Source organism: Callorhinus ursinus, unplaced genomic scaffold (genome assembly GCF_003265705.2).
Source record: "Callorhinus ursinus isolate GAN/ISIS: 27379988/994484 unplaced genomic scaffold, GSC_fseal_2.0 scaffold160, whole genome shotgun sequence".
Taxonomy (NCBI): Eukaryota; Metazoa; Chordata; class Mammalia; order Carnivora; family Otariidae; genus Callorhinus; species Callorhinus ursinus.
The window spans coordinates 101,278-128,300 of NW_027397222.1; the positions used below are offsets into that span (position 1 = coordinate 101,278).

A 27,023-nucleotide genomic window follows, 5' to 3' on the forward strand; every position below is an offset into this window, starting at 1 on the left:
ACTTAGTCATACCCTGCTGCTCAAAATATACACATTTTGGTTCTTTTCTCCAAGGCTATCAAACGAATATTCAGTTGAAGCAGTAATTATCATACAGTGAGTACAGATCATAATCTTTTCAGACCTTTTTAAAAATACGTGTGTCTGGCCATCCCAGACCTACTGACTCTGAATCTAGGAGTCAGTCAGTCATGGCTATCTGTGCTTTCAGAAATAAGTCTGATGTAATTCTCTTGTAAGTCCTCCCCACTTTAAGAACCATTGACTTATATTAATAACGGTTACCAAGTTTTAGAGTATTATTAAACAATAAGGATAATTGGGTATCTATGGAAAAATAAAATTTCCCATTTGTAATTATCTTAAATTTTACTGCAGAGTTTTTTTTTTCAGTGATAATTTCTTTTTGAAATCACCAATTTTGTAATTTAAGCCAGTTGGTGCTAAGCAATTATAATATATTGCATTTCTTGAGAAATATATTCTAGGAAGGAAATTAAATTCACTAGAACTTTATTTTTCTCATGGAGGGCTTTTATGGGAAGTAAACTTTCTGCCAGTGTTATTTCTGTTAAGCATCTCAGAAGGTAACAGTCTGGAATGATGGGGGAATCAAAGCAAAGCAAAAGAACAAAAAAAAAAATGGTCTTGAACTTTGCATTTGCACTTTTAAGCATTCTTTTCTAGTTACTGATGAACCTTAACTTTTAAATTCTTTAATTATATCTTGTCATTTGGTGATCAAGATAATATCTAGGCTTAGGAAGTTTATTTAAGGGTTCTGCAAGTTACTAGCTTTCCTCTTCTGTTTTAATTATCGTGGTGAGCTTAATGCAGCTGAACAACTATCTCTCGTTCTCCTACCTTCCAAATGATAATCCCTCTTCCATCCTGTTTATACTAAGAGCATATTTATAACAGATCTGAGTTAAGGGTTATGTAATACTGTTATCATGTGGCTGGATGAAGGAGCAAGTCCCAGGTTAATTCTCCTGACACACATTTCTCTCATTTAAGTTAAAAAGAAATTAAAATGATTGAGAACAATTTGGAAATATAACCTGTATTTATCTTTCCCTTGCTTTAGTTGATTACAGGCATAGTGAAACCAGTGCAACAGCTCTGATGGTTGCTGCAGGACGAGGTTTTTCAAGTCAAGTAGAGCAGTTAATTAGTATGGGAGCCAACGTTCATAGTAAAGCATCAAACGGCTGGTAATTTTAAACTGCATCCATTCTTTGTATATCTTTGTATAGCTACACATACTGTTTTTGATTTCTGATGTTTGTCTTTATATTAAAAGCTATTGTGTAATAATTGCTGGTCCATCTCTAATGGGTGAATGAATAATTTGACTAGTTTTATAATTTTGAGAAGATTATTTCTCTGTCTAAATCTGATCTCTTTGAATTTTGGCAGGATGGCTTTAGATTGGGCTAAACACTTTGGACAGACTGAAATTGTGGATCTTCTCGAATCTTACAGGTAAAACTTTATACTGTGTTTAATTAACCCTCACTTCTTTTTTAAAAGAAGTCCATGTAAATCATGGACTGTGACAAGGTAGGTAGGCTATAGTCTCTTATGCAGAGATTTTCTTTTTTCTTTTTTTTGAATTCTAAGGAATTTTTGTCTGATTTTGTTTTTTGTTTTTGGTAGGGTGCCAATAAGATCCAGTGTGCTCTAATACTTTATTTCATTTTGAAAAACAGAAGGGGGATTTTCAGTTAAACATGGTAGATACACCACATGTAATTTATCTTTGCATTTTCCCAAAGCCTTATTGAAATGGTAAGGAAGGAATATAAAGTGTGCAGGCTAACAAAGTCAGAGAGATTGGAAGAGGGCCTAGCACCTGATGGAACACAGGAGTAAATTTTGGGGTAATAAAAGGCTAATGGATCAATGGTATTTGACTTAGCAGAGCTGAGAAAACTGAAAGCTCAATGCCTGCAGAGGGTAGTGCCAGTGAGAAACAAACTCATTTTAGCTTCTTAGAGGGTCACTTAACTACATCTGAAGGACAGTGAAAGAAAGGGCCAAAACCAAAAAAAAACTCCAAAAAACCCACCCAGACTTGATTGAAATTCTCTATGAGGAACATTTAGAATTCCCGATTCCCACCTCCCCTGCCATTAGATGAGCTCTCCCTTCCCCACCTCGGCAGGAAGTGGGAAGTTTATTAAAAAATTAAGCCACAGAAGCTTTGGACTTGGGGCTCCCAGGCGCAATGGGAGAGTGGGAGTGAGGCATCAAATAGAAAAGTCTCCTGACAGACTGAAGGTTGAGATACCGTTCAGCCCATTCCGCTGCTGTCCCGTCACTGTTTCCTGTTTGAAGCTTATGTTCTTCAGCAGAAAATGTGAGAATTCTTTCCTGGGAGAATAGACCAAGCCTATGGAAAAGAATTGGAAATATGGAAAGTTTGGTATTCCTTCAGTGAAAGGACCATCTGTAAGCCAGATAGCACAACAATCCCCTCTTGTGCACGTGGAGGGTTTTTGTGCCTTCTCTTTGAAGATGAGCAAACTGCTAAGGATTGAGCACCAGGCGTCTGTGAGGGGGAGAAGCACCCACAAGCAAACAACAGTAGCCACAAAAAACCCTGGAACTTGGATGGACTAAGCATCAGTGACCAGAAGAAAACTTCAAAAACTAATAGAAAATATTCATAAAACAGAAACAGTGTGTTACGAAACAGTGTGTTACAAAACAGGAACAGAACACAAATCTTTATTCAGATTTTATCTTCATGAGGGCTACCTAAAAATATCCTGTTGTTGTAGTCTACCTCCTTGTGCTATTCATCCTTCTTAACCTATTCTACTTTTTCTTTTGTCTGTAGGACCTGCCACCCTCTGATACACTTTTTTTCTTTTTTAAAATTTAAATTCAGTTAATTAACATATAGTGTATTAGTTTCAGAGGTGGAGTTCAGTGATTCATCAGTCTTTTTGTTTTGTTTTGTTTTTTTATTTTTTTCAGAACTTATTCATCTTATTTTTCTTTTTTAGCTTTTTTAAAATTTAAATTCAATTAATTAACGTATAACGTTTTATTAGTTTCAGAGGTAGAGTTTGGTGATTCATCAGTCGTATATAATACCCAGTGCTTATTATATCCTGTGCCCTTCTTACTGCCCATCACCCAGTTGCTCCATCCTCCCTCTTCTCCCCTCTAGTAACCCTCAGTTTGTTTCCTGTGATTAAGAGTTTCTTATGGTTTGTCTGCCTCTCTGATTATGTCTTGTTTTATTTTTTCCTCTCTTCCCCTATGATCCTCTGTTTTGTTTCTTAAATTCCATATGAGTGAGATCATATGATAATTGTCTTTCTTTAATTGACTTATTTTGCTTAGCATAATATTCTCCAGTTCCATCCATGTTGATGCAAATGGCAAGATCTCATTCTCTTTGATGGCTGAGTAATATTCCATTGTATATATGAACTGCATCTTCTTTATCCATTCATCTGTTGAAGGGCATCTCAGCTCTTTCCACAGTTTGGCTATTGTGGACATTGCTGCTCTGAACATTGGGGTGCAGGTGCCCCTTTGGATCACTCCATTTGTATCTTTGGGGTAAATAGCTAATAGTGCAATTGCTGGCCACTCTCTGATAAATTATGTACTTACTTACTGTATTCATGATTTATTGTCTGTCTCTTTGCTCCACTAGACTTTAGTAAGCTCCTTGTCTCTTTTGTTCAGGGACAGAGCCCGGATATAGTAGATGTTCAGTGAATATTTGTTGAGAGACTGAATAAATAAGAAAAAGCTCTTACAAATTAAAGAGATGATAGAAAAAATTCAGAAGGGTGTCAAGATAAAGTTGAGAAAATTGGCTCACAAACCAGGATAAAAGGACAAGAGATGGAAAATTGTGGAAGAAAGATAAGACAATTTATTTCCTATATATCCTTTACCAGGAAGGTTTAGAGAACGTGCTCCACAAAAATGAAGAAGTAAAATAAAACAGGAAAACAGCGACCAAGCACAGGAGGTAGTGAAAGAATTGCTCAGTGTGCCAGTGAGGAGCAGTGTTACTGTGACAGCTTCCTGCTAGCCACTAGGCCAAGTCTCCTAGGAGAGCTCCTGAGCAGTGCTGGGGTAGGGGGTGTGGTATGGGGAGAGGAGGGAAGGAGGGGAGATGACCTGATGTTTCTGACCTTAGTAAAAAGGCTTTAGGGGCACCTGGGTGGCTCAGTTGTTAAGCGGCTGCCTTCAGCTCAGGTCATGATCCCAGGGTCCTGGGATCGAGCCCCTCATCAGGCTCCCTGCTCCGAGGGAAGCCTGCTTCTCCCTCTTCCACTCCCCCTGCTTGTGTTCCCTCTCTCCCTGTCTCTCTGTCAAATAAATAAAAGCTTTAAAAAAAAAAAAAGGCTTTAGGAATCTTGTTAGACTTTGGGAAGAATTAGTGGTAAGTACACAGAAAACTAAGCAAATAAAAATTAGACATTAATTACTTGAGGAAAACCCAAAAGAAGAACAGAAGAAAGGAAGTGTAATCAGTTTGCTGTTGGGCTTTGGCTCAGTGGTAAGTAATGTTTGTGTAGTGGTAGTAAAGGCCAAATGAAGATGTAATGAAAATTGTATGGACCTCTGTGGGTGGAAAGTGGGCGGGAGCGGAGGTGGTGACCTAAGTTTTCATGAATAGAGGTTCACAGATAATGATGAAATTATTAAATCAGTAAGTAGCGGAAGGTGCATGTTGCTTGGAAATATGGCCGCAAATACCAAAAGAAATGGCTAAAAGAATTGAAAAAGTCCTAGGCAACGTGTCTGTGTATAAAGAGGGTTTTTTGTTGTAAATTCTACAAAACCGTTTGTTTATTAACACTACGTATATGTATTACTTTTATTTATTTATTTAAAGATTTTTATTTGTTTGACAGAGACACAGCGAGAGAGGGAACACAAGCGGGGGCTAGTGGGAGAGGGAGAAGCAGACTCCCCGCTGAGCAGGGAGCCCGGTGCGGGGCTCGATCCCAGGACCCTGGGATCATGACCTGAGCTGAAGGCAGACGCTTAACTGACTGAGCCACCCAGGTACCCCTGTATTACTTTGATTTAAAGAAAAGAATCAGACAATACTTTGAAAATCCTATGAAGCAAATCCTTCATTTAGGCAATTAAAGGTTTTAGCTAAAGTTAGGTTAGATACTTAGGTAGATTATGTAGATTTTAGATTAGCTATCTAAAGAAAAGAAAAAGATAATTTTAAAGGAAAAGATATCTAAAGAAAACATGTTTTATAATACATTGATAGCATTTGTTTTCAACCTATAAGAAAAAAGAAAAAAATGAATCTGAGGTTAAAATATATTAAGGTATCTTTTATAGAAGAACATAAAAATGTTTTATTTGAGTTGGGTTTTTGTATTTTATTCTATAGATACAGTCTCAGATGAAGTGAATGTTTGAAGTATGAAATTAGTCTTGTCATTTTAATTTCATTAAATGATAATGAAGGTTAGAGTCACAAAGTTCTTAGCAGACCCAAATGCTAATTATGGTAGGCAGGTTTTGTTGTCATTTCAATAATCGTACCCAGAACTTGCAGTCCTTTTAGTGCTAATGCTTTGAATGTTCCAGACATTCTTAGGGTGCTGGGAATAGCTCAGTAGACACTGCAGAGTACCAAGTAGTGGTTGTCTGGATAGTATTCTAATTATCCTACCTAACTGGGCTTTCTTTTTATTCTACAGGTCATGATGTTATCAATTACAAATTTCAAATATTTAAAATTAAATTTATGATGTTTGCCAGATTATTGATAATTGATATATAAAGTTAGAGCTTTATTTATTTATTTTTTAAAAGATTTCATTTATTTATTTGACAGAGAAACAGCGAGAGAGGGAACATAAGCAGGGGGAGTGGGAGAGGAAGAAGCAGGCCTCTGCTGAGCAGGGAGCCCAATGCGGGGCTCGAGCCCAGGACCCTGGGATCATGACCTGAGCCGAAGGCAGACACCTAACGACTGAGCCACCCAGGCGCCCCAGAGTTTTATTTTTTTTTTTTTAAAGATTTTTTTATTTATTTGAGAGAGAGCAGAGGGAGCAAGAACATGAATTGGGGGGGCAGAAGGGGAAGGAGAAGCAGGCATCCTGCTGAGCAGGGAGCCTAGTATGGCTTGATCCAGGACCATGGGATCATGACCTGAGCCTCGAAGGCAGACACTTAACCAACTGAGCCACCCAGGCACCCCTAAAGTTAGAGCTTTAAACAAAGGACATAATACCTCTTCATTTACCTGTTAAGAAGTAAGAAAGCAAAAAAATTGGAATGTTTTAAAATGAATCTTAAAATTTAAAATAACGCAGTTATAATTTTAATATTTTCCCTCCTAAAAACAGGCTTAGTTACTTTTCTGCTAAGCTCTTTAGGAGAAATTGGGCTGATTTGAACTTCCTAGGAATCTTATTGATGGTTACTAGGGATGGCAGAAGGTTATATTTTTACATATGGGATGAAGAAGCAAGCTATTGTTTCAGTAATTTATGCTGATTCTGGGCTTTTAGAAAATAGCCAATCAATCTGCTTTTAGTATGGAATAACCAAATAGCAGTCATGTTAAGTTGGTACCTGCAGAATTGTTTTGTTTTGTTTTGTTTTAAATGTGGACTTTGCTTCCGAGTTTTGTTTATAAGAGTGAATAATTACAAACAATCTATTAAGAAAATACAAATGAGGCATATAATATAATGAGCACTGGGTATTATATAAGACTGATGAATCATAGACCTGTACCCCTGAAACCAGTAATACGTTATATGTTAATTAATTGAATTTAAATGAAAAGAAAAAAAATACAAATGATCAAAGGTTTGTGTGTTTTAAATTTTATTGAGGTGAAGTTCACAACCATGTAATTTACCCATTGAAGTGTACAATTCAGTGACTTTTAGTATGTCTGCCATGTTATGCAGTTTTTTAAAAAGATTTTATTTATTTATTTATATATTTATTTATTTAGAGCGCAAGCAGGGGGAGGGACAGAAGGAGAGGGAGAGAGAGAGAATCTTGAGCAGACTCTGCACTGAGTGCAGAGCGTGACACCGGGATTGATCTCAACGACCCTGAGATCGTGACCTGAGCCAAAACCAAGAGTGGGAGGCTTAACAGACTGAGCCACCCAGGTGCCCCATGTAATGCAGTTATTAGGACAATCAATTTTGAGAACATTTTCATCACCACCCCCCAGAAAACCCTATAATCATTAGCAAGCACTCCTCATCTTCCCCAGTTCTTCCAGTCCTAGGCAACTAGTCTACTTTGTCTTTCTATAGATTTGTCTATTCCATACACTTAATCTAAGTGGGATGATATAGTACGTAGTCTTTTTGTGATTGGCTTCTATCACTTCGTATAATGTTTTCAAGGTTCATCCATTCATGTTGTAACATCCTTTTTCTGACTGAGTGATACTCTGTTCTAAGGCTAGATCACAGTTTGTTTAACTCGTCTTCAATTGATGAACATTTGGGTGGTTTCCACTTTATGGCAGTTATGAATAATACTGGTATGAACATTTGTGTACACCAGTATATGTGGACATATATTTTCATTTCTCTTGTTTATATACCTAAGAGTAGAATTGCTGGGGCATCAGGTAATACTGTATTTAACATTTTGAGGAACTGCCACATTTTTTTTTTATTTTTTAATATTTATTGTTATGTTAATCACCATACATTACATCATTAGTTTTTGATGTAGTGTTCCATGATTCATTGTTTGTGCATAACACTCAGTGCTCCACGCAGAACGTGCCCTCTTTAATACCCATCACCAGGCTAACCCATCCCCCCACCCCCTCCCCTCTAGAAACCTCAGTTTGTTTTTCAGAGTCCATCGTCTCTCATGGTTCGTCTCGCCCTCCGACTTACTCCCCTTCATTCTTCCCCTCCTGCTACCTTCTTCTTTTTTTTCTTAACATATATTGCATTATTTGTTTCAGAAGTACTGATCTGTGATTCAACAGTCTTGCACAATTCACAGCGCTCACCATAGCACATACCCTCCCCAATGTCTATCACCCAGCCACCCCATCCCTCCCACCCCCAACCACTCCAGCAACCCTCAGTTTGTTTCCTGAGGTTAAAAATTCCTCATATCAGCGAGGTCATATAATACATGTCTTTCTCTGTTTGACTTATTTCACTCAGCATTGCACCCTCCACTTCTATCCATGTCATTGGAAATGGCAAGATCTCGTTCCTTTTTATGGCTGCACAATATTCCATTGTGTATATATACCACATCTTCTTTATCCATTCATCTGTCGACAGACATCTTGGCTCTTTCAATAGTTTGGCTATTGTGGACATTGCTGCTATAAACATTGGGGTGCACGTACCCCTTCGGATCCCTACATTTGTATCTCTGTGGTAAATACCCAGTAGTGCAATTGCTGGATCGTATGGTAGCTCTATTTTCAACTGTTTGAGGAACCCCCATACTGTTTTCCACAGGGGTTGCACCAGCTTGCATTCCCACCAACAGTGTAGGAGGGTTCCCCTTTCTCCACATCCTCGCCAACATCTGTCGTTTCCTGACTTGTTAATTTTAGCCATTCTGACTGGTGTGAGGTGGTATCTCATTGAGGATTTGATTTGGTTTTCCCTGATGCCGAGGGATGTTGAGCACTTTTTCATGTGTCTGTTGGCCATTTGGATGTCTTCTTTGGAAAAATGTCTGTTCATGTCTTCTGCCCATTTCTTGATTGGATTAGTTATTCTTTGGGTGTTGAGTTTGATAAGTTCTTTATAGATTTTGGATACTAGCCCTTTATCTGATATGTCATTTGCAAATATTTTCTCCCATTCTGTCGGTTGTCTTTTGGTTTTGTGGACTGTTTCTTTTGCTGTGCAAAAGCTTTTTATCTTCATGAAATCCCAATAGTTCATTTTTGCCCTTGCTTCCCTTGCCTTTGGCGATGTTTCTAGGAAGAAGTTGCTGCGGCTGAGGTCGAAAAGGTTGCCACCTGTGTTCTCCTTTAGGATTTTGATGGACTCCTGTCTCACGTTTAGGTCTTTCAACCATTTGGAGTCTGTTTTTGTGTGTGGGGTAAGGAAATGGTCCAGTTTCCTTCTTCTGCATGTGGCTGTCCAATTTTCCCAACACCATTTGTGGAAGAGACTGTCTTTTGCCATTGGACATTCTTGCCTGCTTTGTCAAAGATAAGTTGACCATAGAGTTGAGGGTCCATTTCTGGACTCTCGATTCTGTTCCATTGATCTATGTGTCTGTTTTTGTGGCAGTACCATACTGTGTTGATGATGACAGCTTTGTAATAGAGCTGGAAGTCCGGAATTATGATGCCGCCAGCTTTGCTTTTCTTTTTCAAGATTCCTCTGGGTATTCGGGGTCTCTTCTGGTTCCATACAAATTTTAGGATTATTTGTTCCATTTCTTTGAAAAAAGTGGATGGTATTTTGATGGGGATTGCATTGAATGTGTAGATTGCTCTAGGTAGCATTGACATCTTCACAATATTGGTTCTTCCAATCCATGAGCATGGAACATTTTTCCATTTCTTTGTGTCTTCTTCAATTTCTTTCATGAGTATTTTATAGTTTTCTGAATACAGATCCTTTGCCTCTTTGTTTAGATTTATTCCTAGGTATCTTATGGTTTTGGGTGCAATTGTAAATGGGATCGACTCCTTGATCTGTCTCTCTTCTGTCTTGTTGTTGGTGTATAGGAATGCCACTGATTTCTGTGCACTGATTTTATATCCTGCTACTTTATTGAATTCCTGTATGAGTTCTAGCAGTTTTAGGGTGGAGTCTTTTGGGTTTTCCACATACAATATCCTATCATCTGCAAAGAGTGAGAGTTTGACTTCTTCTTTGCCGATTTGGATGCCTTTGATTTCTTTTTGTTGTCTGATTGCTGTGGCTAGGACTTCTACTACTATGTTGAATAGCAGTGGTGATAGTGGACATCCCTGCCGCGTTCCTGACCTTAGGGGACAAGCTCTCAGGCTTTCCCCATTGAGAATGATATTCGCTGTAGGTTTTTCATAGATGGCTTTTATGATATTGAGGTATGTACCCTCTATCCCTATACTCTGAAGAGTTTTGATCAAGAAAGGATGCTGTACTTTGTCAAATGCTTTTTCTGCATCTATTGAGAGGACCATATGATTCTTGTTCTTTCTTTTGTTAATGTATTGTATCACGTTGATTGATTTGCGGATGTTGAACCAGCCTTGCAGCCCAGGGATAAATCCCACTTGGTCGTGGTGAATAATCCTTTTAATATACTGTTGGATCCTATTGGCTAGTATTTTGGTGGGAATTTCTGCATCCACGTTCATCAAGGATATTGGTCTGTAATTCTCTTTTTTGATGGGGTCTTTGTCTGGTTTTGGGATCAAGGTAATGGTGGCCTCATAAAAGAAGTTTGGAAGTTTTCCTTCCATTTCTGTTTTTGGAACAGTTTCAGGAGAATAGGTATTAATTCTTGAAATGTTTGATAGTTTCCCCTGGGAAGCCAACTGGCCCTGGGCTTTTGTTTGTTGGGAGATTTTTGATGACTGCTTCAATTTCCTTAGTGGGTATAGGTCTGTTCAGGTTTTCTATTTCTTCCTGGTTCAATTTTGGTAGTTGATACATCTCTAGGAATGCACCCATTTCTTTCACGTTATCTAATTTGCTGGAATAGAGTTGCTCATAATATGTTCTTATAATTGCTTATATTTCTTTGGCGTTGGTTGTGATCTCTCCTCTTTCATTCATGATTTTGTTGATTTGGGTCATTTCTCTTTTCTTTTTGAACAGTCTGGCCAGGGGTTTATCAATCTTGTTAATTCTTTCAAAGAACCAGCTCCTAGTTTGGTTGATCTGTTCTACTGTTCTTTTGGTTTCTATTTCATTGAGTTCTGCTCTGATCTTTATTATTTCTCTTCTCCTGCTGGGTGTAGGCTTCATTTGCTGTTCTTTCTCCAGCTCCTTTAGGTGTAGGGTTAGGTTGTGTATTTGAGACCTTTCTTGTTTCTTGAGAAAGGCTTGTATTGCTAAATACTTTCCTCTCAGGACCGCCTTTGCTGTATCCCAAAGATTTTGAACAGTTGTGTTTTCATTTTCATTGGTTTCCATGAATTTTTTAAATTCTTCTTTAATTTCCTGGTTGACCCATTCATTCTTTAGTTGGATGCTCTTTAACCTCCATGTATTTGAGTTCTTTCTGACTTTCCTCTTGTGATTGAGTTCTAGTTTCAAAGCATTGTGGTCTGAAAATATGCAGGGAATAATCCCAATCTTTTGCTAGTTTCAAAGCATTGTGGTCTGAAAATATGTAGGGAATAATCCCAATCTTTTGGTATCGGTTGAGACCTGATTTGTGACCTAGGATGTGATCAATTCTGGAGAATGTTCCATGGGCACTAGAGAAGAATGTGTGTTCCGTTGCTTTGGGATGGAATGTTCTGAATATGTCTGTGAAGTCCATTTGGTCCAGTGTGTCATTTAAGTCTATTTTCTTATTGATCTTTTGCTTAGATGATCTGTCCATTTCAGTCAGGGGAGTGTTAAAGTCCCCCACTACTATTGTATTGTTGTCAATGTGTTTCTCTGCTTTTGTTATTAATTGCCTTATATAATTGGCTGCTCCCATGTTAGGGGCATAGATAATTACAGTTGTTAGATCTTCTTGTTGGATAGACCCTTTAAGTAGGATATAGTGTCCTTCTTCATCTCTTATTACAGTCTTTGTTTTAAAATCTAATTTGTCCGATATAAGGATTGCCACCCCAGCTTTCTTTTGGTGTCCATTCGCATGGTAAATGGTTTTCCACCCCCTCACTTTCAATCTGGGGGTGTCTTTGGGTCTAAAACGAGTCTCTTGCAGACAGCATATTGATGGGTCTTGTTTTTTAATCCAATCTGATAGCCTGTGTCTTTTGATTGGGGCCTTGAGCCCATTTACATTCAGGGTAACTATTGAAAGGTATGAATTTAGTGCCATTGTATTGCCTGTAAGGTGACTGTTACTGTATATTGTCTGTGTTCCTTTCTGATCTATGCTGCTTTTAGGCTCTCTCTTTGCTTAAAGGACCCCTTTCAATATTTCTTGGAGGGCTGGTTTTGTGTTTGCAAATTCCTTTAGTTTTTGTTTGTCCTGGAAGCTTTTGATCTCTCCTTCTATTTTCAATGACAGCCTAGCTGGATAGAGTATTCTTGGCTGCATATTTTTCTCGTTTAGTGCTCTGAAGATATCATGCCAGTCCTTTCTAGCCTGCCAGGTCTCTGTGGATAGGTCTGTTGCCAGTCTAACGTTTCTACCATTGTAGGTTACAGTTCTCTTCTCCAGAGCTGCTTTCAGGATTTTCTCTTTGTCTCTGAGACTCGTAAGTTTTACTATTAGATGTCGGGGTGTCAACCTATTTTTATGATTTTGAGAGGTGTTCTCTGTGCCTCCTGGATTTTGATGCCTGTTTCCTTCCCCACATTAGGGAAGTTCTCTGCTATAATTTGCTCCAGTATACCTTCTGCCCCTCTCTCTCTTTCTTCTTCTTCTAGGATCCCAATTATTCTAATGTTGTTTCATCTTATCGTATCGCTTATCTCTCGAATTCTGGCCTCGTGATCCAGTAGTTGTTTATCTCTCTTTTTCTCAGCCTCTTTATTTTCCATCATTTGGTCTTTTATATTGCTGATTCTCTCTTCTGCCTCATTTATCCTAGCAGTTAGTGCCCCCATTTTTGATTGGACCTTATTAATAGCCTTCTTGATTTCGACTTGGTTAGATTTTAGTTCTTTTATTTCTCCAAAAAGGTTTCTCTAATAACTTCCACGCTTTTTTCAAGCCCAGCTAGTATCTTTAAAGTCATGATTCTGAACTCTAGGTCCAACATCATACTAATGTGTGTATTGAGTATGTCCCTGGCAGATGGTACTACCTCTTATTCTTTTTGCTGAGGTGATTTTTATCGTTTTGTCGTTTTGTCCTTCCAGTAAGTGGTCGCTTCTCTGTTCAGAGAATTGTTGCTGCTCTCTTCTTTGGTCTTCTGTTGAGTTCGTAGGTGTTTAGAATGGTTTGATCCCTATTCAGCTGAATTCCTGAGACCAGACGAAATCCAGGTCTCCTACTCCTCCACCATCTTGCTCCGCCCCCCCGCCACATTGTTTTTCAAAGTGGCTTTACCATTTTATGTTCTTACTAACAATGTACGATGGTTACAATTTCTCCACACCCTCTTTTACCCTCTTTTAACACTTTCCTCTGTCTTTTGATTATAGTCATCCTAATGGGTGTAATGAGTGGTATCTCATTGTGGTTTTGATTTTCATTTCTCTGATGAGTATAGATGTCCAGCATCTTTTCAATGTGTTTATTGGCCATTTGTATGTTTTCTTTAGAGAAATATCTTCAGATTGTGTTTTCAGAAAGCACTTAGTGACAAATTTTACTTTGGATAATGTACTGTTAGCCAAAACATGAACTGTAGCTAGGAAATTAAGTATCACTTACCTCCTTAGGGTATATTCAGAATTTGAGGAAGGACACCCTGGGAATCATTGGCCTTAAAGGAGTACTCTTTTTGATGAAAATTGAGTTGGTCATTTTTTTCTTTTTTTTAAGTGCTTCACTGGAATTTGGAAATCTAGATGAAAGTTCTCTGGTTCACACAAACGGAAGTGACCTCAGTGCAGAAGACAGAGAGCTCCTGAAAGCTTATCATCACAGTTTTGATGATGAAAAAGTAGACTTGGATTTGATCATGCACCTTCTATACAATATCTGCCATGGTTGTGATGCTGGTAAATAAGTACTGTCTAAAATAACTGGAATACCAGTGTATACTTTGATTTCAAAATTAGTATTTTGCATGTACAGATTTCTACAGAATTCCATTGGCAATATTGCATAAATAGTCTCTAAGTGTCATTAAGTATTACAGTTTATCAGTATTTGAAAACTCGTGATGGTAGCTCATTGTAGCTGGGCCTGTTGATTGGTTCTGGTTTGTAAAACCAGAGATTTAATATTTAAAAAAAAAAATCCTTCTTCTCCAAGGTGCAATATTAATTTTCCTACCTGGATATGATGAAATTGTTGGACTGAAGGATCGCATCCTGTTTGATGACAAGCGGTTTGCTGACAACACACATAGGTAAAAGCTAAAGCTTTGTATTTGTTGCTTTAAGTAACAGATAGGTACCATAGTGTATTTTCCCTTTCCACTGTCAACAGATACCAAGTCTTTATGCTTCATTCAAATATGCAAACATCTGATCAAAAGAAAGTATTAAAAAACCCACCTGCTGGTGTTCGAAAAATAGTAAGCTTCATAAAATTTTCTTTTGTCCATTTCATTAGCCATTGGTCCTGTGTTCCTATTAACTGTAACGTAACATCCCCTTGCAGATCCTTTCCACCAATATTGCTGAAACCAGCATCACAGTGAACGATGTTGTCTTTGTTATTGATTCTGGTAAGGTGAAAGAGGTATGTACGGATAAGTTGTATTTTGTTTAAATGAAGAAGGTTATGTTACTTTCCAATAAATGCTTTTATAATTCACTTTAATGGGAAGATTTCTGGTTCTGCATGAATTTAACAATAGTAATCGTTGATTTCTCTAAAGTAAAGATTTTACTTTAAGCAATTCAGAATGTAGGAGCTAGTTATTGTAACAGATTATACAAAAAAAAAAAAAAATAGCTCCTGCTGATTAAATACCAAGAAGAAAGTAAAGGGTTGGCTAGTTACACTGAAAATTTGTCACAGTGTGAGAATTGGATTACATATTTTGTATGCTTTCCTTCTTTCCTTCTGCATGTGGGCATGCACCATGTCCCTCTTGTTCAGTGTTAACCTCTAGGGCTCCACATGTATAGTAGGTATTCAAAAGATATTTCGTTCGAGAGAACCATCCTGAGACAGTGAGCCGGAGTCAGAACCAGAGTTCAGCAAATGCCAGTGAGCAGCCGCACGGGTCCAGTGCCTGCTTTTATAAAAATAAATTTCACTGGAACACTGTCCTGTTCACTCTTTTACCTGTTGTCTGTGGTTGCTTTCACACTGCAACTGGCATTGTTACGACAGAGACGCTCTACAAAGGCTAAAATATTTACTCCAACCCTGATGTAAAGAAAAGACAGCATTTATTTTCTTTTAGCATTGGAATGCTCAGCAGTCCTCAATACCCTTCACTTTGGCAGATCCTTTCACTGAAAGAATGGAAAGTGATATAGAGGTGGTTGCTTTTCAAGGAAAGATACTGTCTCTGTTGTGGAAAGCAAATGATGTCTGTTCTGGTGGCTAGAAATGATCGTGTTTTAATGTGGGAAACATTTGTTAATTGCTTTATAATGTTTTCAGTGGAATTTTTAGGAATATCTTATAGAAAATAAAATTTTATAAAATGTAGACGTTTCAGTATAGTTGTATACTATAAAGAAGGGATACATTTTATTTTTTGTAAGAGGATAATGATGGATATATACCTTTTATAAGAGGATAATGATAGGATTATCACTAAAAGTCTGGGTGAGTCAGTGAAAATTCAGATTTTATTGCCCTGAAATTATGTAAAGCTGATGAAGTGGATTTTGAATATTTTAGAAATTAATTTCTGTGGGTGCCATTTATCACGTAAACCCCAGTTTAGAACATGATGGTAGTGTCAGAAGTTATTTTACATACAAAACTGATAAATGTGACATTTTATTGAAAACTACATAAGTATCATCTTTTCTAAAAATCCCATAATTCAACTATTATGAGAACACATTTGTATTTGCCCTATATAGCTATTTTATGAAAGGGAAAGTGTAAGTCACTGAATGATTAATTATATATTCTAGTTAGGAATGCATTCTTCTAAAATCTTTCTCTACAGTAAATTTTGGCTTTAGATTGTTTAGGGAATATAAGGGTAATAATGGTTCTTTTTTACTTTCTCTTTTGTAACATTCTGGATAGGCTTACTGCCTTAGTAGCTCAGTAGGGGGTAAAATGGAAAGGATTAAAAATTCTTCACCTTGGGGATAAGATTGGTTCAGCGATTATTGTTATTCTCATTCCTCCAGATCAGTTCCCTGGCACATATTTTAGAAACTGTCTTTCCCTGATCACTCCTATTCCTCGTGGTGATAGAAATCTGATAGGAAATGACCTCAAGAGAGTAGATGAGTTTTTCTTCAGTCTTGATGTCTATGAGTACTGACTGCTATTATCCAACTGTAGCAGAGAGAAATAAGTAAGCAAGGCATGGAATGAGAAAGTTTTTACAGCTCTTCTCAGTTTTTCATTCTTTTTCCTTAGAATGTTTGTAACCAGAGATCTGGATTGTTTTTTTTTTTTAATCTGTGCCCCATCCTACTTACCTAATCAAGAAGGGCCTTGAATTAAACTTGGCATGTTAAAATATATTCATAGTATTTCTTGCTATTTCTTCTTAAGCACTTTTTATCAAAGTTTTAATATGAAGATAACTTAAATATTACAGAAATCCTTTGATGCACTGAATTTTGTTACAATGTTAAAAATGGTGTGGATTTCCAAAGCTAGTGCCATACAACGAAAAGGCAGGTAATGTATATTTAATGTACATTTATTCACTCAGTTGCCTGTAAAATGGAAACATTTTGACATGTACGTATTTAATGTCTATTCCGCTTTCTATGTAAAATGTTAAAATTTTCATGTTAGTCTTAATTCTTATATTGTTTTTGCAAAGCAAGCCATTTTAATACTTTCTTTAAAAGTTGAATTCAGGTTATGTTAATTTTTGACTAGTATAATCTGTCCTCAGAAGATGTAAGAAAGTTAAAAAACAAAAAAGGAAAATATTTTAAACATTTGCAATACAGGATAAAGGGCTAATTTCTGTATTATGCAAAAAACTCTTTAAAATCACTTCATAAAGACCAACACATTAAGCTCACATACACCACCTCATATATGCCAGAATAAGTGCAAATTAATGAGGAAATTTTTTTGCTTATCGCCAGATTGGCATTGATGAAAATGTTTAACAGTACCTACAACAGAGTTGGCAAAAGCATGGTCCAGTAGGCTTTCATAGTTTACTGATGAGTATAAATTGCTGTGACTTCTTCAGAGGACAGTTTGAAACTGTTTTATCCAAATCTACCCTTTGCTGGTGGATTCTGTTTCTCATCATTTATGCTGAGTGTACCTGTGCATGTGCGCAGACATGTATTGAAGAATGTTTTCCGCAGCACTGTTTGTAATAGAGAAAACTCTGGAAGTATTGTAGTTAAATAAATTATGCTATAGCCATACAATAGTATACTAGATAACTGTTACAGGGAAAGATGTGGATATATGTATTGTTATGGAATGAGTTCTCAGAATATATTATTAATTGAAAAAAGTAAGGTGTAGAACATGCATCTATAGTATTTGTGGTAAGTATATATATATATATATACATATATATATGTGCTAAATAAATATATATAATGCTAAATATATATAGTGTTAAATATATGTTTTCTATAGATATATGTATGTATATATTTAGGGCAGAAATGCATTGTCAGATTTGAGAGAAACATTAAAAAACAATTGTTGCTCTGAGAAGGAGAATTTGTGGGGCTCTTTGAAGGAAGAAGATTTAATTTTCATTTTACTTTTTTGTAATTTGGTTATTTATTTTAGTATGTGCTTGCATTACCTTTTCTTTTTTAAAAAAGGGAAGGTGAAAAAGTAGCCTATTTTTCAGTAATTATTTGACTAATTTTTTTGCATTTTAACTAACAGGAAAACATCAGGTACTGACTCTAAAGCAGTGCCTCATATGCTGAAGATGGTGGATGCTTTATTCCTGTACTTTATAATGGCATAGAACATTCTTGAGGGCTTGTTGCTGTTACCGTGCCTGTTGTTTTCTTATGACAGGGGGTGGCTTGATACACTAGCTAGATTTATAGGCAGTTAATCGTATATTATCTGGGAGGAAAATCAGAAATTGTAGGAATTTTCCTCATCATCTTTTTCAACATATTTTTTGACAGCCATCACTGTGCAAGTGTTAGGGATGCGATGATGAATAAACTGTAGTCTGATGAGTAAAGTTTGAGGTGGGGGGAATGGTGCAATCTGTCTTGGAATCCAGTAAAGTAAGCAATTTTAATACCATGTGATTTGTGCTATGACTGGATAATGCTTTTAGAGGAGTTAAGGTAGAATCTGAGATAAATACGAATAAAGAGGTGTTGTGGAAAGGCTCTTCTAGCAGAGGCAAGGCATACACAAAGGCCTGCAGGCAAGAGTGAGCAACAAAGTTTGGATGGAGTTTACTTTAGAGGAGAATAGTGAAAAATGAGCAGAAAGAGGTAAGTTGTGGACATGTCCTAAAGGATCATTTGTGTTTCCTCTCTCTTTTTCTTCTTCTTTTTTTAAAATATTTTATTTATTTATTTGATAGAGAGAGACACAGCAAGAGAGGGAACACAAGCAGGGGGAGTGGGAGAGGGAAAAGCAGGCTTCCCGCAGAGCAGGGAGCCCAATGCGGGGCTCAATCCCAGGACCCTGGGATCATGACCTGAGCCGAGGGCAGATGCTTAACTACTGAGCCACCCAGGGGCCCCTCTCTCTTTTTCTTCTTAATAAACTAAAGGATGGCATGATTTTAGAATTGTTTCAGCTTTTTGAAGAATGAATCGGTAGAGACAAAACTGATGGCAGGAGGACCCAGTAGGAGGCTCTTTCATTAATACTTGCATTTACAATGAGGGAGAGATGATAATAGTCTGGATTGGGAAAGCGGTGGTAGAGGGTATTAAGGAGAGCAGTACTGGTGATCGTATGTCCAGGGGTGAGGAATAGTGTGTGGAGTCAAGGATGTCATACAGGTGTCTGTCTTAGAAACTTATGTGGACGGTGGTGTCAGGGAAAATGAGAATAGTGGTTATGTTGCTGAGAAGGATTAGCTTTTGGTTGTGTTGAGTTTGGGTTGGCTGGAAAATCCAAGTGGAGCTAAGAGGCTTCTGAAGTATAGGTGTAGGGTTAGGATGAAGTGATCTCAGTGGATGGAAATTGAAGGCAGGAGGATAATTATGATCCCCTTGGGAGAGAGGATGGAATAGGAGAGCAGAGGGCTGAGGTCCAACCTCACAGGAACATCATTTAAGGACTGGCGAAGGGTGGAAATGTCTCAGAGGAGGCTGGATAGGAGGGAGAGCAGATGGGCTGATGGTGAGGACAGTACTGATGAAGGAAGCAGTGGTCCAATGTCTCAGTTTGTAACTTGTATCACAGTGTGTTGTAGCTTTGTGAGGGTAGGGTTATTTCTGGATCTCTATCACTTAGCATATTCAGCCTGGCCATTCATTGGTTGATACAGTGACTCTGGGGGAAATGACGAGAGGCTGCTTTTCTTCAAGATGTTTTTCTCCTACTTCCCAGAAAATGATACAAGTCTCTCTGGTGACAGGAAATGCCACTCCCTTGGAGTTGTGTAATACTTACTTTGCATAGCTCTGAGCAGTGGGCCTGAGCATGGTGCTTGTGTCAGTTGAGTAAAGCTGATGAAATGTAAATCCCCATGTATTTTTTCATTATTTTTACTCACTTTCATATATATGTCACTTACAAATTTGTTTTTATCAATACCCTAGTAGGTGTATCAGGTAGGTGTCATTCATGAATTTTTATGAATGAGTCCCAGATGAATAAAGTGCCTTCTGGAAAGAGTCAGAGGGGAGAAACATCACAGGAGGGAATCACACTCAGATGTCCTGACACTGTTCCATTGCTCTGTCTCCTGAAGCACACTGCTTTTAGAGTTGCCTTGGTCTAGTCTTTATTCCTTGTCTGAATCTTAATTTTTTATTTCACTTTTAAGGGCAGGGAGATGCAGACCTGGAATTTGTTTCCGATTGTTCAGTAGACTCCGATTCCAGAATATGTTGGAATTTCAGACTCCAGAACTTTTGAGAGTGCCATTACAGGTAGAAATTTACTAAACTCTAAAAGGGTATTTTTATGGGTGAGGGAGGAGAGGGACCATTTCTTTTTTTTTTTTTAATTTTTTTAAGGATTTTTATTTATTTATTTGAGAGAGAGAATGAGATAGAGAGAGCATGAGAGGGGGGAGGGTCAGAGGGAGAAGCGGACTCCCCGCCGAGCAGGGGCCCGATGCGGGACTCGATCCCGGGACTCCAGGATCATGACCTGAGCCGAAGGCAGTCGCTTAACCAACTGAGCCACCCAGGCGCCCGGAGAGGGACCATTTCAACTTCATACCAGTTGGACTTTTAAATGATCGATTCCTTTTTTAAAAGATTTTATTTATTTGACAGAGAGAGAGAGAGCACAAGTAGGCAGAGCAGCAGACAGAGGGAGAGGGAGAAGCAGGCTCCCCGCTAAGCAGGGAGCCCAATGTGGGGTTCGATCCCAGGACCCTGGGATCATAACCCGAGCTGAAGGCAGCTGCTTAACCGACTGAGCCACCCAGGCACCCCTAAATGATCAGTTCCTAAAACAAAATTATAAAATGTATATGATGGGAAGTGGTTATGTATCTAATTTTTTTTCTGGACAAGAAAATTTGATCCATAAACCTCCAAAATTTTAAAGAATTACTTGAGTGCATTTAAATTATGGTACAGTTTATAGAAATACTGTTTTTTTTAATGCAACATTTTAGAAATCTGATAACCACGTAGTGTTCATCTTTCACATTCTCATTGAGGATTAGAAAAATTATTTAAGGTCCAGAAGATAATACCGAAATCTCAGTTGAAGATGCTGAGATTAATCTTGGTAGTTTGGAACTGAGTCCACTGAGATTTCCTGGCCTTTATTAATTGTTTTGCTGACTTTTATTAATAGGTTTTCTGACTTCATGGAATAGCCAGACATTGTAGTTTCGAGGGAAAACTACTGGAAATACATTAACTTGATTCTCTGGCATGCTGAGCCAGATGCTAGCTTCCAAACTTTTAAAGATTTTATTTCTTCATTTGAGAGAGAGAGAGAGCATGAGCAGGGGGGAGGGGCAGAAGGAGAGGGAGAAGCAGACTCCCTACTGAGCAGGGAGCCCAATGTGAGGCTGGATCCCAGGACCCCAGGATCATGACCTGAGCCGAAGGCAGTTGTTGAACCGACTGAGCCACCGAGGCTCCCCTCCCATGATTTCTTTGAAAGTCAAAATCAACATAAATTTCAACATTTCAAAATTATTTGCTGTTTTTATTTATAGGAACTTTGTTTACATACTAAGCTGTTAGCCCCAGTGAATTGTCCTATTGCTGATTTCCTAATGAAAGCTCCAGAACCACCACCAGCTCTAATTGTAAGAAATGCTATACAAATGCTTAAGGTAGGTGTCTTCATAATTTTACTTTACCCATTTTACTTGAAATTTAAACAGTGAGGATACATCTTACCTAATTTTGTACTTAAAAATATTATCTTAAATAATCTTGTACCTTGTTTTTGTTTTTTTTTTAAGATTTTATTTATTTATTTGACAGAGAGACACAGCGAGAGCAGGAACACAAGCAGGGGGAGAGGGAGAGGGAGAAGCAGGCTTCCCGCTGAGCAGGGAGCCCGATGTGGGACTCGATCCCAGGACCCTGGGATCATGACCTGAGCCGAAGGCAGCCGCTTAACGACTGAGCCACCCAGGCGCCCCGCAAAATATGTTTTTTATAAGATGTGGCAAAAGAAAATTTACATTTTCATTTCTTGATGATTTTTAGGTATGTGATTTGATTAAACATAGTTTTTTGGTCGTGTCAAGTACTGTTTTGTGTTCTTTTATTTAGACAATAGATGCAATGGACGCATGGGAGGATCTCACTGAGCTGGGCTATCATTTGGCTGACCTGCCCATGGAGCCACATCTTGGTAAAATGGTCCTGTGTGCTGTCGTCTTAAAGTGTCTGGATCCCATCCTCACAATTGCCTGCACACTAGCCTCTCGAGACCCCTTTGTCCTGCCGGCCCAGGCCTCTCAAAGACGGGCGGCCATGCTTTGTAGGAAACGCTTCGCTGCAGGAACTTGCAGTGACCACATGGCCCTTCTCAGAGCATTCCAGGTACTGTTTATTCTTGCCATTTTGTTTCTGAACCTGCTGCTGCTTTTAAACATGTGTCTGGGGCAAGTGTCACGAATTAAAAAAGAGATATGATTCCATTAATTTTGTCTCATTATGAAGTCACATTTTATTACCAGCTTAGAAAAATACCTTCCTACTGTTAATATGTTGGAATGATCACTGTTTGTCTCTACTTTTTTTTCTTCCATTTTCTCAGTTTTCTCCATGTAGGAATATGTGTATACATATATTGATGTTTATTTACTTGTATTCATTTTCTGATACCCAAGTTCCTTATCTTTTAATCATATCTTGGGCAGGGAGTCCTCTAAAATTTCAGTTAAGAAGCAATGTATATTATTCAAAGTATGTAGAACAAACCTTGGAAGAAAATTATCTTGAATTTAGTATCTATTTATTGATTTTTTAAATTATTTTATTATTTTTTTAAAGATTTTATTTATTTATTTGATAGAGCGAGAGACAGCTAGAGAGGGAACACAAGCAGGGGGAGAGGGAGAGGGAGAAGCAGGCTTCCTGCTGAGCAGGGAGCCCGATGCGGGGCTCGAACCCAGGACCCTGAGATCATGACCTGAGCCGAAGGCAGACGCTTAACGACTGAGCCACCCAGGCGCCCCTATTTATTTATTTTTTTAGAGTACATCTTTTTCTTGTGTGCTCAAGACACTGTGCTAAGAACTTAATTTTATAAAGTAAAATCCAAATATCACTTAAGACTTTTCAGGATAACAGTAGTGAGAAATTTAGGAATGTGATAAATGGGAAAGAAAAGATAAGGACGAGGGATTCTGAGGGAACGAAATGATACGTAATGTAGAATTTCAGATAATGTGGAGAAGATGATGTTATTTCCTGAAAAGTAGACATTTATCCTTAAATTCTCTCGAATGTAGGCTGTGACTCTACATTTTTTAAAAATTTCATTTTGTTTATACAGAAAGTACTCTTCCAGGCATACAGGATTTTTCCAATATATGTAGTTTTTAAAAAAAATAATGGCAAGCTGTTTGGTGAGCATTATTGAACAGTGGGTAAAGCAGTGCTATTGAGTTTATTAGATACCATATGTTATAGTAGACTAGTTGAGTGGAAATAGGGGGAGATTTGGTGTAGAATTCCAATGTATTCTTTGCTTTTTTCCCAGCTCCTACAAAAGCAGAGAGGGTAAATTACTGCCTTGGCCTTTTAGTTACATTCCAAAGCAAGAGAAGTCATTTTCAAAGAGGAGCTTTCTTATACTGCATATAGATGGTTTCTAGAAATCATACTTCCCATTCTCAGATAAATTAAGAGGTTGATATAGAGGCTATTTTTGGAGGACTGGAGTAGTAGAATCCTTACATATAAATGGTGTTGTGATGGCTTAGTTAAAAACCTCTGACACTTCAGTGGAAGAAAATTAGCAGACACATCTGAAAAGGTAGCTGTTTTTACATAGCTGGTCATTTAGACTAATGGATACTTAGTTCTCACTTGGATTTTATAAACTCAATGGCTTTCATAGCATTTGATTGTAAATTAATGATACATCTTATTTGATCATAAAATCTTAGATTTTATTTATTTTTTAAAGATTTTTATTTAGGGTGCCTGGGTGGCTCAGTTGGTTAAGCAACTGCCTTCGGGTCAGGTCATGATCCTGGAGTCCTGGGATCGAGTCCCGCATCAGGCTCCCTGCTCAGCAGGGAGTCTGCTTCTCCTTCTGACCCTCCCCCCTCTCATGTGCTCTCTCTCTCTTATTCTCTCTCTCAAATAAATAAAATCTTAAAAAAAAAGATTTTTACTTATTTATTTGACAGAGAGAGACACAGTGAGAGAGGGAACACAAGCGGGGGGGAGTGGGAGAGGGAGAAGCAGGCCTCCCGCCAAACAGGGAGCCCGATGCAGGACTCGATCCCAGGACCCTGGGAGCATGACCCGAGCCGAAGGCAGACGCCCAACGACTGAGCCACCCAGGCGCCCTTTAGATTTTATTTTTTAATATTTAATTTAAAAATTTATATTTTAAAAAAATTGAGATATCGTTGACATATTAGTTTCAGGTATAAAATATAATGATACTATAATTGTATATATTGGGAAATGATCTCCACAGTAAGTCTAGTTAACATCCATCACTGCACATAGTTACAAATTTTTTTCTGTTGTGATGAGAACTTTTAAGATTTACTCTCTGGTGTGTTAACCAGACTTATTGTGGTGATCATTTCACAATATGTAGAAATACTGAATCACTATTTTGTATACCTGAAATGAATATGACGTTGAATGTCAGTGATATCTCAATTTAAAAAAAAGTTTACAAAGAAAATCTACTCTCAGGGCACTTGGGGTGGTGCAGTCGGTTGAGCATCCACCTCTTGGTTTCTGCTCAGGTTTTGGTCTTGGGGTCGTGAGATCGAGCCCCACATTGGGGTCCGTGCTCAGCACGGAGTCTGCTTGAGACTCTCTCTCCCTCTCCCCTTCCCTCTGCGCACTCTCTCTTTCTCTAAAATAAATAAATAAATCCATTAAAAAAAATCTACACTCTTACCGACTTTCAAGTATGCAGTACAGTGTTATTAACTGTGGTCACCATGCTGTAAGTTGCCTCCCCAGGACTTACTTATTATAACTTTAAGCTTGTATCTTTTGACTCTCTTCACCCATTTCACCCCCTTCTCCTCCCCTGCCTCTGGCAACTACCAATCTGTTCTCTGTATCTTTGAGTTTTGTTTTTTTTTAATGAAGGCCTAGATTTTATCAAATAATTAGAAGGAGAATTGACCTTGAGTAGCTAATGTAGTGGTTTTCAGTTACTTTGCTCCTAACTAAGGAGTTTAGTAAGTGTATCTTGTTATATAATTATATTTTCGTAGGCATGGCAGAAAGCACGATGTGATGGATGGGAACGAGCCTTCTGTGAAAAGAATTTTCTTTCACAAGCTACCATGGAAATAATCATTGGCATGAGAACTCAGTTGCTTGGTCAACTTAGAGCATCAGGTAAAATTTTCCCTAAAGAACTTACTTAGCCCACTGAGAGTACCTTGTCTATACTTCATAGTATTTTTAGTGTTAACTGATGCCATCTTATATTATTTTAATCACATTTTCATATTGTTGTATATCTTTGTAGACTCCTATGTGATCTCAGCTTTTGTTGGTTAAAAAAATGATAATTGTAGAAGCTGTAGCTGAGAAATATATGAATAGTGTAGGCAGTGAGCAGTTTATAATATATTTATGTTATATTTATATTTATAGTATGTTGGCAAAACAATTTAGATATTGTAGTTCTGCTTTATCACTCTTAATAAACAGTTGCTTAGCTCTATAAGAGATTTAAATGTATAAGTATGTTGATAAAAATGTGGTCTTCATATTTTTGGAACATAAAACGGCTAGTAATCTCTTTAAGGCACTTAATTTTTTTTTAAAGAGAATGGCAGTATTGTTATGTCATTTTAGAATTACTTCTTTAAATTTCCTTTTGAGTAGCATAGTACATTGAGAATGTAGTTGAGGAAGAGTGCTAGAGCCTGGATACATGGATGAGCTAAAGTGCCAAAGTAATATGAGGAGTGAACCAAAAGGTTTTAGAATGGTCTCAAATATTAGGAAATACGAATGGCTTTGGAAATTCAAGCAAGAATATATGTATTGTCTTCATTCTAGAATTCATGTCTGTCATAACCAAAATGTTATTAATACCAGTTAGAAGAATGGTTTAGATTTTCAGCTATGATTTTAGTACATTTCTTTTTTTTTTTAATTTTAGTACCTTTCTGATAGCATCTTATGAAGAACTTTATAACAAGGATGTGTATTTTTTAAAAGTCCCTAAGTCCCCAATAAATCTTCTACTTACTTTAGCCTGAGCAAACCTAAACTTCTTAGAACATTGATTCCGTGTTTTAAACTTTACAGAGGAGATTTTATTAATTATTGTGGAATTTGAATATCCTTAAACTTATATGGGTTATTACAATTTTTGTAAAAAATGCACACGTTTAAAAGTATATTTTGCACAATAGAAAAAGTCGGTGTGGTTTTGTTCCTTCTTCTAGGTTTTATTAGAGCACGAGGTGGTGGTGACATCCGAGATGTTAACACAAATTCCGAGAACTGGGCTGTCGTTAAAGCTGCATTGGTGGCAGGCATGTATCCTAATTTAGTCCATGTGGACAGAGAGAATGTAGTATTGACAGGGCCAAAGGAGAAAAAAGTTCGGTTTCATCCCACTTCAGTTCTCAGTCAGCCTCAATATAAAAAGGTAAAACATTTTTAATGCTCTTAGGCCTTGAGGTGAAACTAATCTAATTTACATAGTTGAAGAGCAACAAAAAGATGCTCCAAATACCAACCTGCGTTAAGAAATTAATTGGTTATATATGTATAATTCATCATCGGAACAAAATTTTGATGAAATGTTAGAGTTGGAAGAGGTAGTGTGTTAGGTAATGAGGACTTGCGTTCCAGCTGCATGAGCAGTGACTTGCTTTAATGTTTGCTTGACTACTAATACCCATCATCTGTTGCATTGAGGGACTTTTTACAGTTTAAAAGTAGGTGGTAAATACAGTTAACAAGTTTTTGATTTATTTTTCTGATAGATTCCTCCAGCCAATGGTCAGGCTGCAGCGATTCAGGCACTGCCCACAGATTGGCTTATTTATGATGAGATGACCAGAGCCCACAGAATAGCTAATATTAGATGTTGTTCGGCAGTGACCCCCGTCACCGTGTTGGTGTTCTGTGGACCGGTGAGGCTGGCAAGAAACGCTCTTCAGAAACCTTCCTCGTTTCAAGGTAAATGTATCATAAGGAAATAAAAATCGATTTGAAATGAAATTTTTTTTTACTAGACCAAATAAAATATGGAATTCCAAAAGTTTATGTAGGAGTGGCTCCCTTTTGCTATATTAAGACTAATTAGAAAATACTAAAGTATACCTCAGTTCTTAAAATTGATTTTTAAGGTAACTTGTTATT

General features: G+C 37.6%; 1 protein-coding gene across 1 annotated transcript in view; it reads left to right on the top strand.

Moving 5' to 3' along the window:
* The window catches only part of YTHDC2 (YTH N6-methyladenosine RNA binding protein C2), an 84,311-nt gene that overhangs the window by 29,145 nt on the left and 28,143 nt on the right, over window positions 1-27,023 (top strand). The window contains exons 11-23 of the mRNA XM_025860846.2: window positions 1,088-1,214; window positions 1,420-1,485; window positions 13,591-13,769; window positions 14,026-14,122; window positions 14,203-14,290; window positions 14,377-14,457; window positions 16,463-16,545; window positions 19,829-19,934; window positions 21,188-21,307; window positions 21,756-22,028; window positions 24,908-25,034; window positions 26,099-26,304; window positions 26,645-26,840. Coding sequence (XP_025716631.1) covers window positions 1,088-1,214; window positions 1,420-1,485; window positions 13,591-13,769; window positions 14,026-14,122; window positions 14,203-14,290; window positions 14,377-14,457; window positions 16,463-16,545; window positions 19,829-19,934; window positions 21,188-21,307; window positions 21,756-22,028; window positions 24,908-25,034; window positions 26,099-26,304; window positions 26,645-26,840 — 1,749 coding nt within the window. The remainder of the gene's footprint in view (window positions 1-1,087; window positions 1,215-1,419; window positions 1,486-13,590; window positions 13,770-14,025; window positions 14,123-14,202; window positions 14,291-14,376; window positions 14,458-16,462; window positions 16,546-19,828; window positions 19,935-21,187; window positions 21,308-21,755; window positions 22,029-24,907; window positions 25,035-26,098; window positions 26,305-26,644; window positions 26,841-27,023) is intronic.